The sequence below is a fragment of the Pongo pygmaeus genome, chromosome Y (genome assembly GCF_028885625.2).
Source record: "Pongo pygmaeus isolate AG05252 chromosome Y, NHGRI_mPonPyg2-v2.0_pri, whole genome shotgun sequence".
NCBI lineage: Eukaryota > Metazoa > Chordata > Mammalia > Primates > Hominidae > Pongo > Pongo pygmaeus.
Window position 1 is genome coordinate 1,777,100 of NC_072397.2, and position 14,519 is coordinate 1,791,618.

The 14,519-nt window shown below is 50.4% G+C and overlaps 1 protein-coding gene across 1 annotated transcript in view; it reads right to left on the reverse strand.

Moving 5' to 3' along the window:
* Nucleotides 1–2,369: 2,369 nt before the first annotated feature.
* The window catches only part of DHRSX (dehydrogenase/reductase X-linked), a 272,919-nt gene continuing 260,769 nt past the window's right edge, over nucleotides 2,370–14,519 (reverse strand). The window contains exon 7 of the mRNA XM_054473374.2: nucleotides 2,370–2,839. Within this exon, the coding sequence (XP_054329349.1) occupies nucleotides 2,651–2,839 (189 nt within the window). The 3' untranslated portion in view covers nucleotides 2,370–2,650. The remainder of the gene's footprint in view (nucleotides 2,840–14,519) is intronic.

Below are 14,519 nucleotides of genomic sequence, written 5' to 3' on the forward strand. Positions count from 1 at the left end.
CACGGCTGCTACTAAGTGGCTAGGACACTCAGCCAAACGGGCAAAGCAGAATAGCTGTGTGTCAGTGTACTTTATTCATCCGTCACTTGGTCAGGGTCTGCGGGACAGACCCCCACACCATAAATCTTGTTGCAGGTTCTCACCATTGGGCTTCACGTCTCCCTGCAGCACCATGAGTCCAGCAACACTAGGGAGGTCAATATCACGCGTGTATCCTGCAAGTTTCACTGTCCTTGTAACCTCTGGCAGGCTCTCCTTCCTGGAAGCTGTTTCCTGGCCTGTTAGCCTGGTTGTATCATTCATGGTTTTCCTATGAAGGGTCCTAAGATCTAAGCAGACATTCTGCACAGAGACTGCATCTTTCTGCAGAAGGGGCTTGAGCTCATTCTCTCTGCATTGACAGTCCTGTGTGTTGAGGTCTGAGGTCTGAGCTCTGCCCGAAACAGAAGCATACCGATTGTTAGGGTTACCCCGACCAGACCATTCCCTTCCCTTTCCACAGGCCTTACAATACAGTCCGTTGCACTCTTCGCACAGCTCCCCCAGGGCTAAAGACAAACGCCCCCCTTCACTGACCCCCTCCAGTAACTGTCTGTACAGACAGTTACAGGATATGGCTAGCATGTCTGTGAACCTCGCATAACAAACCTGGCAAAAAACATCTCCAGGATGCGGTCAAGACACCTGCACCCCCTACTCAGCTCCCCCACCCCAACCCAGTCCTCCTGCACCCTTGACTCAGCTCCCCCACCCCGACCTGGTTCTGGCCCTATAAAACCCTGCTATAGTCTGTAAGTGGGGCTGCCTCCTCGAACTGTGGTGGAGCAGCCAAGCAGGTCAGTAAAGCTTGCTTGCCTGATTTTAGGTCTCCTCATCCTTTCTCTCGGCTGACCTTACACTGATGATGTAGTGAGCATCTAATGTGAATATCCCAGGGAACAAATCCACATTTCTTGTCCTTCTGTACCAAGGAAGGTCCCCTGTCTAGTGGGTCCATGACATAGAATTCCTGGTTTTCTGTAAAGGAACAACAGAAATCCAGGCATCCTGGTTATCTACCAAGGAAAATCACCATCTGTGGTGACAAACCCATTCCCGGTGGATGACTGATGTTTTTTAAAGAGGCCAAACAATACGTTTATTATTTTCATTTAAGTTGCTTATCAGGGCAACCTTACCCATCTGGGAACAATCTAGCAGTCATGTAAGAAGCACGTGCCCCCGCAATTAGTTTGAACTCCATCCTGGAATTGCAGCTGGTTATGATTCTAAGGTACAAGCATGCCCGGAGCTAATGTTGGATTTGAATAGTCAGTGGAATTTTTTCACTTAGGGGAATGGATAATAAGCCAACCAATGGTCATCAGTCTCACATATAAGGAGTGCAGGCTCGTAGGGTATACGCAGTACTTCCTCAAAAGCATTGCAAATGACTCATTTCTCCATGTTGAAATTTGAAAACCCAACACCTATCTCTCTAACACCAGACACAAGATTGAGCCTTCCTTGCCTAGCTGGTGAGTAAGAGTGAGCCTCTGTACCAAGGATGTACCCTTTGGCTGTGTGAGGCTTTCAGAAGTATCAGAAGCTGTATACATTTCCTGTGGTTGGTGTAACAGGTGACTACCAATTTGTTGGAGCCTTGAAACAAGAAAGATTTATATCTCTCTCCGTTCTGGGGACCAGAAGTCTAAAGTCAAGATGTCAGAAGGGCCGAGATTGCTCTGAGGGGTGTAAGGGAGAATCCTTCCTGCCTGTCCCAGCTCCTGGTGGCTCCAGGCATTGCTTGGCTTGTGGCCGCATCACTCCAGTCTCTGCCTGCACCATCACATGAACATCTTGTCTTCTGTACTCAAATCTCCCTCTACCTGTCTCTGATAAGAACCCTCGTGATGGCATTGGGTTCACTGGGATGATCCATAATGACCCATCTCAAAATTCTTAATTCTATCTGCAAAGATTCTATTCCAAATAAAGTAATATTTATAGGTTCTGAGGGTTAGGGCATGAACATATATTTTGAGGGCTACCATTTGATCCATAGCAGTTCAGTGATTTACATTCTCGGATTTGACAGTGGCATGCTTCACTTGTGACTGTGCCATTCTGGAATGAGGTTGACCAGATGGTGCTGCTGGCCACGTCAAAACTCATCCTACAGGCTGTGGCAAGCAAGGCTCACACCTCCCCATGTCTGACACCTGTGAATCACAGCTAGGTCTCTGAAAAATGAGTGCAGGAACAAAATCAAACAGGAGACCTCAACCACCACCAGGTCTCAGAGAGGATATTGCAGCCCCTGAAAAGAGGTCATCTCTCTTGGAACTTTTGCACTCAGTTGTACTTAACGCGGCAAGGAAAACGGCACATTTATGTTGGAAAATGTAATTATTTATGGCACCTGTGACAATCGGGCACTTTGGAATCACAAGGTTTATGGCTGAGGACCACCTGGGGTGATTATCCTCCAAAATGTTTCTTTGGCTTCTTGAAGTCCTGCAGAGGTTGAGGCAGCTGTCTCAAAACTAGTGGACAGAGCCCTTTGGGCAGGTGGCTGTGAGAAACTCAAACACCGCAGTCTTCACAGACCCACAAGCTATTGGCAGGTGCAATGTGTTTCTTGGGGCAGCAGCTAAACTGAGACAGGATATCACAGGGTCACATCAAGGACCCCAGTCATCTCACAACTCTTAGACCACAGCTGCTGCTGCAGTTTCTGGTTGTAGGTGACGTGGAGGGACTTGGTCTCTTTCTCGTTGTATAGGTAACGGCCACCAATTCCTTCCAGCTCTGGGGTGACCACTGCGTAGATGGAAGTCCATGCTCCTTCATCAGGGGTCTGGTGGAAGAAGAAAAGAAGGCTACGATGAGTTAAATTTCTGAGCAGGAAACAGGATTCTCAGGACTCACATGGATGCTGCAGGGACAGGTGGAATATACTCATCAGCTGCACTGAGAAATGTATGCAGAAAGCGAGGTTGGGTGATCGATCTGAACCACGGCTTCTCTGCTGTTGGGTTTCTTTACAACAGGCACTGACAATAACGCACCCAAGTGGGTTGCATTTCAATGGTGGGTTAATCCATCTCACTAGGCAGATGCATATTAAAATCCCTGATGTACGTATTTAATCACGCACTCTTTATTGGACCAAAATGCTTATTAATTGACTAGAAGCAGATGAGTGAGTGCTTGGCTTCTGTATTTGATAAACAATATTTAGCAATTAGATGAAACACCAGGACATCAAAAAGATTCTTGTTTTCAATTCAGCAAGGCATGCTACATCGGAGAATTGAGGCATTTATGAGTTGTGATTGTATGCTTCATGGAAACAGACGGTTCAAAAAGGACCTTGAGATGCAGAAAAAGGTTTTTCAAAGACTGGGGATTTTACCCGAGTGGAAGGCGATAATCTTGAAACACAGCACACCCTGGTTCTCTGCAGTGGGAGTTGGCCCTTGGTCATGGTCAGTGGGATGGAAGAAATGCAGGATTCTCAGAGGAATTAGAAGTTGTGGGACCTGAGAACCTTCAGAGCTAGGATGCAATAATCCAGGAACCAACACAGTCCCTCTTAACTTCTGTCACAATGAAGATGTTTCAGAAGTTGTGTCTTGTAATAAGCTTCTGGGAATCTGGTGAACGTATCCACCATGTGAGGACACAGTAATGAGGCACCGTCTGCGAACCAGAAAGCAGGTCCCTGCCAGACACAGAATCTGCCATGCATTGATCTTGAACTTCCAGCCTCAAGAACTGTGAGCAACAAATGTCTGTTGTTTACAGGTTGCCCAGGCTATGGTGTTTTGTGATAGCAACACAAACAGACTAAGACATTTGACATCCAGAGTTTTTACTGGGGTCTCATTACACAGGTATGATTAAGTCATCGGCCACATAATCAGATTCAACCTCCAGTCCCTCTTTCCTTCCCAGAGGTCAGGCTGGCCTGAAATTCCAACCCCCTAATGAGACGGTTGGTGTTTCTGGTGGCCAGCTCCATCTTGAAGCCATTTAGGAAACAGCAAATGTCACCTCATTGTACAACCAGGGCATTGCTAGCATTTGTGACATTGCAAGAGTTTTAGAAGCTCCTTCTTGTTACAGAACCAGGAATAAAGACCAGATATTGCCTTTGTTATGTCCCCTCTAGTTTTCTGGGAGTAATGATCCATTTGCCCGAACTGATTTCACCTCTCACCAGTGCCCCTAGCACTGCAGTGGCTCATGCCTGTAATCCCAGTGCTTTGGGAGACCAAGGCAGGAGGATTGCTTGAGTCCAGGAGTTCAAGATGAGCGTGGGCCACATGGCAAAACCTAGCACTGGTGAGAGTTCAGGCACACGCCCTCCCAAAAGGAAAAGGGCAGACTCTGTGGGGTGGCCTGTGACACCCAGTCACTTCAGAAATTCTCCTGCTGTCAGTTCATTGCCTCCTGGTCTTGACTTCAGCAGCCAGTGTGACGTGGAAAGGCATGGCAGACAATCCAGTGTGCCTACCAGCCCATCCTCTGGGTGCCGAGCAAAGGGAACAGGAAGGCTGGACCCCAGTGGAGGGACAGAGCTGCCAGACTCCTGAGATTGTTTCCCACTGACTTGCCTCTGCTCTTCTGCTGCCTAAAAAGAAATGGACGGAGCTAGAGAACTTCCCAAGTCTGGAAATCACCTAGGGGTGCCTGGAGATCTTGCAAACCCAAAGTGTCCTGGGAGATTTGGAGGCTGCTATGGTTTGGCTGTGTCCCCACCTAAATTTCATCTTGAATTGTAGCTCCCATAATTCTCATGTGTCAAGGGAGGGAGCCACTGGGAGGTAATTGAATCATGGGAGATCTTTCTCCTGCTGTTCTCATGATAATGAATAAGTCCCATGAGATCTGATGGTTTCATAAAGGGCCGCTCCCCTGCACACACTCTCTTGCCTGCTGCCATGTAAGGCTCCTCCACCTTCCGCCATGATTGTGAGGCCTCCCCAGCCATGTGGAACTGTGAGTCCATTAAGCCTCTTTCCTCTATAAATCGCCCAGTCTTGGGCATGTCTTTATTAGCAGCATGAGAACAGACTAATACAGAGACTGTATCTGAAAACATCTCAGGGGTGGATGCAGGCACCATGGCTTGGGTCTTGCAGGGGAGCCCTGTGTCCCGTGTCTTGCCCTGGGCATCTAAAGACCAAAAGTAAAGGCGAAAGGGATGGAAAGAGGAAGGGAAGAAGGACAGAACAGAGCAGGAGGAAAGGGAGAGGGAAGGCAGGGGGCAACTGAAGGCACCCATGGTGTTTGAGGGTCTTTCTCTGGGGCAGCCTTCAATGCAGAAAGAGGTTTTATTGATCTGTTTCATGCTTCTCTCTTTTGCAGCTGTGTTCTGCCCAATTTCCAGGCAGGATCTGCCCCCAAAGCCAGCAATCTTCTTCCTTCCCCATCATCTTGCAGTTGGAAAATACGGAGTGTTTCTGGGGGCCAGCCCACTTCCATATAATAGGCAGGGACACCAATCACTGCAGCTCTGAATCCAACATGGTGCCCCTTCTCACGCAGCTGCTCTGGACAAAGTGATCGGAGAGGCCGGAAGGGGGCCACCCTGGGTCCCCAGGAGAGACCGTGGCTCCTGGTGCGCAGAAATGAGCATTTACACCTCATGCTGGTGCCTGAGACGTTCACCCACACTGTGTTATATTTAGTGCTGTGCCTTCTTTGCAAACAAATCCTTAAATCAGCTCCTGGAAAAAGTTTTGTGTTGTAGTCTGCCATCACTGACACTGGGGATTCAGGGCCTCATGCCCCAAATACCCGACCTGTGTCTTGACCATGTAGTATGATGCCTCCAGGCGGAGAGGCCCCTGTGTTCTGCAGCTGCAGCTTAACCGCTCCTGGGTTCTCCTGCATCCTCCCTATTGTTGAACAAACTCAGCACTCTCTGGAAGGAGGCTTCCTCTTTGTGGTTTCCCTGTGGGCAGTGTCTGGGGGCTTCTGTTTCCACCATATTTTGAAAAATCCTCTTATCTGAGTGAGAGTTCTTCGGCTATGCATATTCAATTGGGGTACAAGTACTACCATTTTAGGGGGCAAGATGCCACCTGCGCTATGTTGAAAATGGGCTTGCGATTTCTAGAAAACAGCAAGTGCATTGTGCTGAAAATGTAGCTATTTCTGGGGACACAGAGAGGATGACGTGATGAAGTTCTATTGGATGATTTTTTTTCTGTAAGAAAAATACACGCACACACGTATTCATATGTACATGCTGACATGCACACATACATTCGTATGTACTCACATGTACACAAACACATATACACACGGACACATACTCATGCATACGTGCACACACATGCACACCTACTTGCTCATGCATACTCAGTCACATGCACACACGCTCATATAATCATTCACATGCACACACGCTCACGCTCACTCACATGCACACACGCTCATTCACATGCAAACTCACGTGCACACACGCTCACGCTCACACACACGCTCATACACTCATTCACATGCAAACTCGCGCACACACGCTCATACACTCATGCACACACCCTCACGCTCACTCACATGCACACACGCTCACGCTCAGATGCACACATGCTCCTACACTCACATGCACACAAACTCGCACACACACGCTGACGCTCACTCATACACACACGCTCATACATTCATTCACATGCACACATGCTCACGCTCACATGCACACACACACATACACTCATTAGCATGCACACGAGCTCGCTCCAACACACACATGCTCATACACTCATTCGCATGCACGAGCTCGTGCGCACACGCACTCACGCTCGCTCCCACACACGCTCATACACACATTCGCATGCACACGAGCTCGCGTGGGCACGCGCTCCCGCTCGCTCCCGCACACACATGCTCACTCATTCACATGCACACGAGCTCACGCGTGCATGCGCTCACGCTCACTCCCATGCACACACGCTCATACACTCATTCGCATGCACACGAGCTCGCGTGGGCACACGCTCATGCTCACTCCCGTGCACACACGTTCATACCCTCATTCGCATGCACACGAGCTCACGCTCGCTCCCATGCACACACGCTCATACACTCATATGCACACGAGCTCACGCACAGACGAGCTCATGCTCACGCTCACATGCACACACGCTCATACACTCATCCAAAAGGGCCCGAGCTCACGCAGGCACGAGCTCACGCTCGCTCCCATGCACACACGCTCATACACCCATTCACATGCACACGAGCTCACACGCAGACGAGCTCATGCTCACTCACATGCACACACGCTCATACACTTTCACATGCACACGAGCTCACACGTGCATACACACTCATACACTCATCCACATGCGCCCGAGGTCGCACGGGCACGAGCTCACCCTCACTCGCGTGCAAACATACTCATACACTCATGAACACGCGCCAGAGTTTGCGCAGGCACGAGCTCACCCTCGCTCATACACTCATCCACATGCGCTCACACTCGTGTGCACACACGCTCATACACTCATCCACATGCACCTGAGCTCATGCTTGCGTGAACAGACGCTCATCCACATGCGCCCGAGCTCGCGCAGGCACGAGCTCACGCTCGCTGGTGTGCAAACATGCTCATACACTCATCCACATGCGACCGAGCTCGCACGGGCACGAGCTCACGCTTGCTGGTGTGCAAACATGCTCATACACTCATCCACATGCGACCGAGCTCGCACGGGCACGAGCTCACGCTTGCTGGCGTGCAAACATGCTCATACACTCATCCACATGCGACCGAGCTCGCACGGGCACGAGCTCATGCTTGCTCGCGTGCACACACGCTCATACACTCATCTACATGTGCCCACGCTCGCGTGAAGAGACGCTCATACACTCATCCACATGCGCCTGAGCTCGCGTGGGCACTAGTTCACCCTCACTCGCGTGCACACACGCTCATACACTCATCCACATGGGCACGAGCTCACGCTCACTCGCACACACGCTCATACACTCATCCACGAGCTCACGCTCGTGTGCACACACGCTCATACACTCATCCACGTGCGCCCGAGCTCACGCTCGCATGCACACACGCTCATACTCATCCACATGCACACAAGCTCACGCTCGCTCACGTGCACACACACTCATACACTCATCCGCGTGCACGAGCTCACGCTCACTCGCACACACGCTCACTCATCCGCATGCACACGAGCTCGTGCCACGCTCACATGCACACACGCTCACACTCATTCACATGCACACGAGCTCACGCACACACGAGCTCACACTCGCTCACGTGCACACATGCTCATACTCATTCACCTGCACACGAGCTCACACGCACACGCTCACACCACATGCACACACGCTCACTCATTCACATGCACGCGAGCTCACGCTCACATGCAAACACGCTCACTCATTCACATGCAGACATGCTCACGCTCACTCATGCACACACGCTCATAGACTCATTCACATGCACACATGCTCACACTCGCACACAGCTCACACATGCACACATGCTTACATACACATGCACACATTCACATGCACACATATGCACACATGCTTACTCATTCACAAGCACACACTAATTCACATGTACACAGCTCACACACATGCTCACATTCACATGCACACACTAATTCACATGCACACTCACATGCACACATATACATGCTCACATGCTCATTCACATGCACAGGCTCACACTCATTCACATGCACATAGCTCACACACATGCACACATACGTTCACATGCACACTCATTCACATGTACACACATTCACATGCACACTCATACACATGCATGCACTCATTCACAAGTACACACATGCTCACACATTCACATGCACACACTCATACATGCTCACATTTACACACATTCACATGCACACACGCTCATCCACGTGTACACACATTCACATGCACACACATTCACATGCACACACTCATACACATGCACACATTATATTTATCCTGATATAATATTGCAAAATACGAAACCAAGGAGAGAGGCCTCAGGAGGAACCAGGCCTGCCCACACCTGGATCTTAGACCTCCAGCCTCCAGGACTGTGGGAGAATCAATGTATGCTGTTTGTAAGCCACCCAGTCTATGGTATTCTGTAACAGCAGCCAAAACTGGACTAAGACATGTCATAAGAAGAGGAGATGAGGACACAGACACACACCGGGACAACCCTGTGAGGACACAGGGAGAAGACGGCATCTCCAAGCCCAGGAGAGAGACCTCAGGAGGAACCAGCCCTGCCCACACCTTGATGTCAGACTTCCAGCCTCCAGGACTGTGGGAAAATCAATGTCTGTTGTTTATAAGCCACCCAGTCTGTGGTATTCTGTGATAGCAGCCTGAGATGGACTAAGACATCTCATAAGAAGAGGAGATGAGGACACAGACACACACAGAGGGACGACACCGTGAGGACACAGGGAGAAGACGGCGTCTCCAAGCCCAGGAGAGAGGCCTCAGGAGGAACCAGCCCTGCCCATACCTGGATCTCAGACTTCCAGCCTCCAGGACTGTGGGAGAATCAATGTCTGTTGTTTATAAGCCACCCAGTCTATGGTATTCTGTGATAGCAGCCTGAAATGGACTGAGACAGCTCATAAGAAGAGATGAGGACACAGACACACACACAGGTCAACCCTGTGAGGACACAGTGAGAAGACAGCATCTACAACCCAAGAAGAGAGGCCTCGGGAGGAGCCCGCTCAGCTCACACCTTGATCTCGGACTTCCAGCCTCCAGGACGGTGGGAAAATCGAGTGTCTGTTGTCTAAGCTGCCTGGTCTATGGGACTTCAGGCTGGCAACTCCGGCAGATGGAGACCTAGCCCAGGTGACTTCTCCTCTCCTGACTGGGATCGGTGCAGGCTGCTGTGTGTGTATGTCAAGAAAGCCTCTTTTCCAGGAAACAGGCAATTATACCCACACTTACCTGCTACCTCAAGAGTCAGGGAGGGGAGAGACTTCAGGTGCATGAGCAATTACTCGAGTTCCCCTCCCAAGTCATCTCAATCACCTGTTAGTTACCCGGCTCATTCAGTCTGCCACACAGCTCCACTGCAAACAGAGCCCTCTGTGTTCATGGGACTGTTCACGAACACCAAGGATTCCTGCCAGAGTTTGTCTCTCTAATGCCACGTTCTGCAAAGCAGACCTTGGACTGGCCCAGCCCTTTGTGATCTTTTTCCCCAAAGAAAACACCCGGACCATGGCCAGGCGCAGTAGCTCACGCCTGTAATCCCAGCACTTTGGGAGGCTGAGGCAGGCAGATCACGAGGTCAGGAGATCGAGACCATCCTGGCTAACACGGTGAAACCCCGTCTCTACTTAAAAAAATATAAAAAATTAGCCAGGCGTGGCGGCAAGTGCCTGTAGTCCCAGCTACTCGGGAGGCAGGAGAATGGCATGAACCCAGGAGGCGGGGCTTGCAGTGAGCTGAGATGGCGCCACTGCACTCCAGCCTGGGCGACAGAGTGAGACTCCGTCTCAAAAAAAAAAAACACCCAGACCATGGCCACGGTTTCTCGTGTTAGGGCAGCACAGAGAATGTGACAGGTAGGGAAAACAGCAAAGCATCTCCTATCGTCCTCAGAGTTGCTTTCATTAGAGGAGAAGCTCTGGGACCTGCCTCAGAGCTGCTGCAGAATAAGAAGGGTTCGAGTCAGCCTTCCTCCTGCTGACACTGAAGTCCTCAGTTTTCCCTCCGGAGGCAGCCCCTTTTCCTCCTAACTCCATGAAAATGTCTCTCCAGAAGGTACAGCTGGAGCACCCTGCACCTGCACCCCAGCCAGCCCTACACCCACATCTGTACATGCCAGGCAGTGCTGAGAACCAGGCAGGGAGGGAGCGGACGGACGTGTCTGCACAGAATCCTGCACCTGCTGGGAACAACTCGGTGTCATCAGCTATGGCCTGGGTCAAAGCACCTTTGTTTTGGGTATTCAAAGGTCAGTGAAGGGTTGAGTGAAAGGGAAGGAGAAAGGCAGAGAAAGAAAAAAATATCAATGGAAGGAAGAAAGAGAACGAGAAAGAGAAGGAGAAAGAAAAAGAGGAAGAAGAAAGGAATAAGGAGAAAGGAATGAAGAAAGGAATGAAGGAAGGAAAGAAGGAAGCAAAAAAGGAGGGAAGGAAGGAGGGAAGGAAGGAGGGAAGGAAGGAGGACACAGAGAGGAGGGAGGCAGTAAGAAAGGAAGGAAGCAGAGAACAAGAAATAAAAGAGGGAAGGAAGGAAGGAGAGAGAAAGGAAGCAGAGAAGAAAGGAGGGAGGAAGAAAAAAGGGAGAAAGGGAAGAAGGGAAGAAGGGAGGAAGGGAGGAAGGGAAGGAGGAAGGGAAGGATGAAAAAAGAAAAAAACAGGCAGGAAGCAAAGAAGGAAGGGAGGAAGGAAGGAAGGAAAGAGAGAGAAAGAAAAAAAAAGAGAAACAAAGAACCAAAGAGAAAGAACGAAGGACAGGAGGGAAGGATGGGAGGGAGGGAAGGATGGGAGGGAGGGAGGGGAGGAGGGAGGGAAAGAAGGAAGCAGGGAGGGAGGGAAGGAAGGAGGGAGGGAGGGAGGGGAGGAGGGAAGGAAGGAGGGAGGGAGGAGAGGAGGGAAGGAAGGAGGGAAGGAGGGAGGAGAGGAGGGAAGGAAGGAAGGAGGGAGGGACGGAGGGGAGGAGGGAAGGAAGGAGGGAAGGAGGGAGGAGAGGAGGGAAGGAAGGAAGGAGGGAGGGACGGAGGGGAGGAGGGAAGGAAGGAAGGAGGCAGGGACGGAGGGGAGGAGGGAAGGAAGGAGGGAGAGAGAAAGGAAGGAGGGAGAGAGAAAGGAAGGAGGGAGGGAGGAAGGAGGGAGGGAGGAAGGAGGGAGGGAGGAAGGAGGGAGGGAGGAAGGAGGAAGGAGGGAGGAGGGAGGAAGGAGGGAGGAAGGAGGGAGGAGGGAGGAAGGAGGGAGGGAGGAAGGAGGAAGGAGGGAGGAAGGAGGAAGGGAGGAAGGAGGAAGGGAGGAAGGAAGAAGGAGGAAGGAGGAAGGGAGGAAGGAGGAAGGAGGGAGGGAGGAAGGAGGAAGGAGGGAGGGAGGAAGGAGGAAGGAGGGAGGGAGGAAGGAGGAAGGAGGGAGGGAGGAAGGAGGAAGGAGGGAGGGAGGAAGGAGGAAGGAGGGAGGGAGGAAGGAGGAAGGAGGGAGGGAGGAAGGAGGAAGGAGGGAGGAGGGAGGAAGGAAGGAGGAAGGAGGGAGGGAAGGAAGGAGGGAGGGAGGATAAAAGGGAAGCAAAAGGAAGGACTGGAGGAAAAAAGAGAAGATAAGAGGAAGGAAGGGAGGGAGGAATTTATTCCTCAGAGCCTTTGCTGCATTTACCAATTCTGGTTCTGCCCCCATTTGACCAAATATCTGGGGTGACTGAGAATTCTGATTTCTAAGATAAGGCAGATATTGTGAATTTGAAATAGCAAATCCCTTTTGTGTCATTCAAACCACTATTTCCTCTTTGTTAGAGCTCCTGTTCTCCAGATAGCACCCAGGGTACACAGAGATATTTGCCTGTCACTCTTTTCAAAGAGCTTCAGAAAGCTGTTCCCTCTGAACTCCACACTTAACTTGTATTAGACGTGCTGGGCTTTGCAGAAGAGACACACACAGGGCTTCCCTTTGTCTTTGGGACGGGTCCCCTGTGCTGTCTGCAAGGAAACTTCCTAACGCTCCACTGCCAGGAGCAGAGGGCAGTAGGAATGGCATCACCCAGGATGTCTCCTAGGGAGGAGGCTAGCAGGGCTTGAGCGGCAAACGCCCAGCTCTCTGCAAGGCACCCCAGCTCTCTGCAAGGCACGCAGAGCTCGTTCACCTTCTGTAAACGTTGCTATTTGAACGCAGACGCTGTTGGTAGATCCTTGAGATGTGCTCAGAGAGATCTGAGGGCACATGTATTTATTTTAGCACCATCCACATCTTAGGGCAGAAACTCACACTCAGGGAAGTGGCTGGCAAGTAAACAGACTCCTAGCTGAGCTTCCCAAGGAGAGTTTCCACGTCCCAAAGTTGTGGAAGAGGGGACGGAGTAATGCTGTGGTCAAAGAGAAATTCAGAGACCTCTGCCCAGGCTCAGCTGCCTTCCTGGAAGAATGTTCTGAACATTCTACAAAGGCCACACTTCTTCTCCATACCTCTGCTCCAGCCACCCAGGGATCCTGCTGCTTCTGCCACAATGTCCCCTGCCTCTTGCCTCTCTGTACCTGCTGCTTGCTTCTTCTGGAATGTTCTGGAAAATAGGTTTCCCAGGGCTGGATGTTTTCTGGGATGCTGACTCACATGGAAATCATAGGGTGATATAACGTGTGCATGTGTGTACTTGTGGGTAGATGTGTATTGTGTGAGCGTATGTGCATGTCTCTGTATATGGATATGTGTGAGCATAGGGACGTACATGCATGTGCACGAATGCACGTGTGCATATGTGCATGTGTGTATGGGAATATACGTGTATTTGCATCAATATGTGTGCATGTGTGTGTTTGCTCATGCATATGTGCACACATGCATGTGGGCACAGATGTGTGGATATACGCATGTCTTTGTGTGCATGGGTTGGCACATGTGTATATGTGCATGTGTGTGCATGTGTGTCTGCATGTATGTGAAGGTGTGTGTGCATTTATGCATGTGTGCATGTGTACACACAATGTGCATGTGGGGGGTGCAGGTGCGTGCATGTGTTTGCATCTATATGTATTTGTACATGTGCATGTATATGTGTGTGCATGAGTGTGCACATGTGTACGTGCACTCACGTGCTCTCAACTCCCCAATGAGAGCTGTGGGTTGTGCTAAACTTCTAGGGATGTTTCATGTCTTCAGTGACCACCTGAAGCAGAGAGGATTAAGAAAACCTTCCTTTAACTACAATCTCATAAGACACACACGCAAACTTGCTCTTACTAGGAATAAACACTCACCTGACAGACAACACAGGGGAGATGGCTTGTGCTGTTTAATGTCAGGTAACATAGGTCTTAGGTGGTCTCTGTGATGATTGATTTCATGTATCAATTGGCTGGGCTATGGTGCCCAGACATTTTGGTCAAGCACCAGACTGGGTACTTTGTGGATATCATTAATATTTACAAATCAGTTGCGTTTAAGCAAAGGAGAGGACTCTTCACAATGTGGGTGGGCCTCACCTCATCAGGAGAAGGCCTTCACAGCAAACACTGACACTAGAGAAGAAATTCCACTCCAGACTGTAACAGGGCAATCCTGCCTGAGTGTCCAGCCTGCCCTGCAGATTTTAGGCTCAAGGCTGCAATGTCAAATCTTGTCCAGGTCTTCAGCCTGCCAGCCAGCCTACCAGTTTTGGACTTGCCTGCCCCTACAATCCCAAGAGTCAATTAGTTAAACTAAATCTTTCTCTATGCATAGATCCTATTGGTCCTGTTTTTCTTGAGAACTGCGACTAATATAAAATTGAACGGTCTCAATGGCAGACACTCTGGGCATTCTGAAACCAGGAAGAAATGCCAAGCTCCAGGAATGATCTTGGCT